The sequence below is a fragment of the Antrostomus carolinensis genome, unplaced genomic scaffold, assembly GCF_000700745.2.
Source record: "Antrostomus carolinensis isolate BGI_N321 unplaced genomic scaffold, ASM70074v2 scaffold24659, whole genome shotgun sequence".
NCBI classification, from domain to species: domain Eukaryota; kingdom Metazoa; phylum Chordata; class Aves; order Caprimulgiformes; family Caprimulgidae; genus Antrostomus; species Antrostomus carolinensis.
The window spans coordinates 712-4,731 of record NW_010338234.1 but is presented as its reverse complement, the minus strand read 5'-3'; the positions used below and the strand labels follow the sequence as shown (position 1 = coordinate 4,731).

Here is a 4,020-nt window from a genome sequence, read left to right as displayed (position 1 = left end):
TTGCTCCTGATTAACAGGAGGAACTGGTCCTGTCCTCACTCCTGGCATCACCTTGGCTGGCTGGTGGGACATCTTGAACCCATGGCAGATCCTCAGCAGATCTTTGCTCCCTGCACTGCGGAGGGAGAGCCGACAGCTCTCCTTGCCCCATGCCGGGGTTCAACTGACCAGGAGCAGGACCTGTCACCACCATGGCGTTGGTGCTTCTGTTGGGATTTGGGAAGGACCAGGACTTTCTGAGGTTCGTAACTGTTTGTGGTGGTTTTTTTCCCCCCGCAGCTCCTCAGTGCTCGTGTGCTGCCCAGGATGGAGGCAACAAGGAAGCGAGTGTTTAATAGGTAAGCACCAGCGTTTTGCTTCATTGGGCACTGCTCATCAACCCATCCTTCCTGAGACCTCCTGGCCTCACCACCACCGTCAGGGACCACCTTGATGTGCCTCATGGTGGAGACCAACTCTCCTGGGGACCTCTGCCTGCAGCAGCGTCCCTGGCTGTCCTGCATCCTGGCAGGGCTTGGAGCTAGCACGTGTGGATGGAATGGGTGCTCAGCCCCAGTGTTGGGGTGCTGGTCATGGAGCCCAGTCCTGGGGTACCCCCTCAGTGATACCCTGGGGTGCCCCAACCCTCAGCGGGCTCCTTCTCCACTCCCAGGCTGGAGGGTTTCTCTCTATTTGAGTTAAAGGATTTGAGGGTGCTGCTGTGGGACCCAAGGGACAGTGAGGCGTCCCCCAGGGTGTGAAGAAGTTGTGGGGACAGGGAGGGTGCAGCTGCAGGGCTGGCACCCAGAGAGTTCCCCCAGGTGCTGCAGCAGCCAGGGGAGTAAAGCCAAAGCCATCAGTGGAGGAGAAGCCACCAGGACCAGGCACGTGTCCAAGATGTTGGGAGTGGCTGCCGGGGCAGACAGGGGCCTGATCCCAGCTGGGGCCACCACACGGGGCGTTACGACTCTCAACTGGGGACAGGGCCAGCCCAGCAAGGATGCTCGGCATGATGCCCCGGGATCTATCATCCCCTGCACTGCCACCACGATGCAGGCAGGTGTTTTGGGGTTCCTGTGCCACTCCCCGCAGTCTGGGCTGACTGTGGGGCTCACCCAGCCCCAGAAGAGCCAGAGGAGCTCTGTGCACCCACCCAGGGTGTCAGTGGTTTGCCAAGACCATGTAACCAACTAACCCACCGTGCATGAGCCCTTGTAACCGCTCGCTGCATGCGTTGGGTGCCCATGCACTGGGAATGGGAGCTGGTCCCTTCAGGGTGCCAGCAGGAAGGGAGAAGGACAGGGTCTGCCAGGACAGTGGGGGGAGGACAGTCCCCATCTCCTCACCACCCCCCCACGCTGCTCTAACCATTAGACTCACTGCTCCTAACCTGTGTGATCTGTCTATTTTAGGGGTTTCTATAGTATCCGTCACCGTAGGTCTAAGAACTCCCAGGTAAGGTGGATGGGATGGGTGGTCCACTCTCCCTGTCCCAGTGGTGAAGGAGGCTCGTCCAGGGCCCCGCGGGATCTGCCTGCGCCTGCCTGCACCCCGGTGCTTCCTGTCCCCACATCCCTGTCCTGTCCTGCTCTGGGCATTGGCCCCAGCGCAAGGTCTCCTTGACAGGAGAGGTACAGGTGACCTTTGGGGCTGGTGGCCCATGCAGTAGAGGCGGTGATGGGGGTGGCAGTGACACTGCTGTGATCCATAAGTAGTGTGGGGAGGGGGACAGAGGGACTGTGCTGATGGCTGCCCGCTACCCCCACCCCATGTCCCAGTTCTCCCCCTGCACTTTTTTTACCTGCCTCTGCCAATGATATGGAGCTGAGTGAGGGACACTGCTGCTGGTGCAGCTGGTGACAGGATGACAGGAGGGATGACAGGAGGCTGGTGGCAGTGATGAAGCTGAGCTGGGTGGCAGGAGGCTGGTGGCAGGGATGGAGCTGAACAGGGTGGCACAAGGCTGGTGACATTTTTCTGGCGAGGGTCCCATCCAGCCTGCCCAGCTGCTTGCCAGGTCAGTCATGGTGCCACAGCTCAACAGCACCCGGAGTGCAACCACGCACCCCTGCCCGTGCTCTGTGGTGCTGTGGGGGTTTGGGGGAGCAGGGACAGCAGGGACGAGCCCGGTAGCACTTGTGCTCACACCCACTGTCTGTCCATCCGTCCAGCTGTGTGTGAGGGGAACTTCACCTGCAAGGAGAACGAGGTGTGTGTCAGACCTGGCGAGTGCCGCTGCCGCCACGGCTACTTCGGTGCCAACTGCGACACCAGTGAGTACCCACGTGTCCTCGGTGGGGGTCTCAGGGTGGCCCTGGAGTGCTGGCTCATCCCAGGGTGACTTTCCAGAGCATCAGGGATGGGGCTGCGGATGCTCTTGCTCTACCATTGCCCATCCCCTTGGCTTTGTCCCCAGGGCATTGTCTTTTTGGAGAGATCTCCTCTGAGACCTAGTGCATTGGGAGGAGTAGGGGGGACTCCAGTCAAGAGGTCCCATCAGGGCTGGGGGTTTCCATGGGGTTTCCCATGGGCAGTGTGAGGGCTGACGGCTCTGCCCGCAGAGTGCCCCCGGCAGTTCTGGGGTCCCGACTGCAAGGAGATGTGCAGCTGCCACCCCAACGGGCAATGCGAGGACGTGACGGGCCAGTGTACCTGCAACCCCAACCGCTGGGGTCCCAAATGCGAGAACGTCTGCCTCTGCAAGCACGGCAAGTGCGACCAGAAGACGGGGAAATGCACCTGTGAGCCCAACTGGTGGGGACCCCAATGCTCCAGCTCCTGCTATTGCAGCCACAACTCCCAGTGCGACCAGCAGACGGGCAACTGCCTGTGCCAACCGGGCTGGTGGGGCCGCGGCTGCAACAACCAGTGCTCCTGCAACAACTCACCCTGTGAGCAGTTCACGGGGCGCTGCCAGTGCCGGGAGCGGACATTCGGGCCCCGCTGTGACCGGTACTGCCAGTGCTACAAGGGCAAGTGCAACCAGGTGGATGGGACCTGCACGTGTGAGCCAGGCTACCGGGGGAAGTATTGCCGTGAACCGTGCCCGGCTGGCTTCTACGGCCAAGGCTGCAGGAGACGGTGAGTGACTGCACCCCACTGAGCCTCATCTGGCAGCGTGGGCTTGGTGGGAGGTGGCAGCAGGAGGTTTTGGGGATGCTGCACCCGGTGATGGGCTCCTCGTTGGCCGTTGCAGGTGTGGGCAGTGTAAGAGCCTGCAGCCATGCACTGTGGCAGACGGGCGCTGCCTGACCTGCGAGGCCGGCTGGAATGGCACAAAGTGTGACCAACCCTGCTCGCCTGGCTTCTACGGAGAGGGCTGTGAGAAGTTCTGTCCCCCCTGCAAGGATGGTCACACCTGCAACCACATCAATGGCAAGTGCTCCCATTGCAACCCGGGCTGGATCGGAGACCGGTGAGTGTGGCTGGGTGCAGAGTTGGGTCCCACCGGAGCTATTCCCACCCTCCCTACTGCTCTGCCTGGGGACCAGGGTTGGCTGTGGGACCAGGGGGAGCCTGAGAGACCCCTGCCCTGTGACCTCAAGTAACGTTGGGTGCTCATGGTGGGGCTCAACTCTGAAGCTGGGTTGCTTTCCCATAGGCTCTTGCACCCAGGATCAGGTCCAGGACTTAGCAGCACCCAAAAAGGGCTGACAAGGCACAGGAGGGCTGGGGGGGCGGATGCTGGAGGTCTCCAGGAGGTGTGGGTTCTCCAACCACCTGCCCTCATCCCTCTCCAGGTGTGAAACCAAATGCCGGAACGGGACATACGGGGAGAACTGCGCCTTCGTCTGCAGTGACTGCGTCAATGGCCAGTGCCACTTCGAGACCGGCCGGTGCCTCTGCCACCCTGGCTCCCATGGCACCTAGTAAGTGAGGCATGGTGGGCACACCTCGGGGTGCACCCCAGGGCACGGGTGGTGCTTGGGCACCTCCTACCCCCTTGAGTCCTACGTGGTTCCATCTGAGAAGTTTCCTGTGGTGGAAGCACTCACAGGCACTAATTCAGATGCTTTTGGAGCGGAGAGGAAAGGACGCGCT

The 4,020-nt window shown here is 61.4% G+C and overlaps 1 protein-coding gene across 1 annotated transcript; it reads left to right on the top strand.

The window, feature by feature from the left end:
• Positions 1-279: 279 nt before the first annotated feature.
• SCARF2 (scavenger receptor class F member 2) lies at positions 280-3,849 on the top strand (the record flags this gene model as incomplete). The annotated part of the gene is made up of 5 exons (XM_010175448.2): positions 280-338; positions 2,151-2,252; positions 2,541-3,060; positions 3,176-3,394; positions 3,720-3,849. Coding segments are annotated over 5 exons (1,030 nt in total), but the record flags the coding sequence as incomplete, so codon positions are not given.
• Positions 3,850-4,020: the final 171 nt, after the last annotated feature.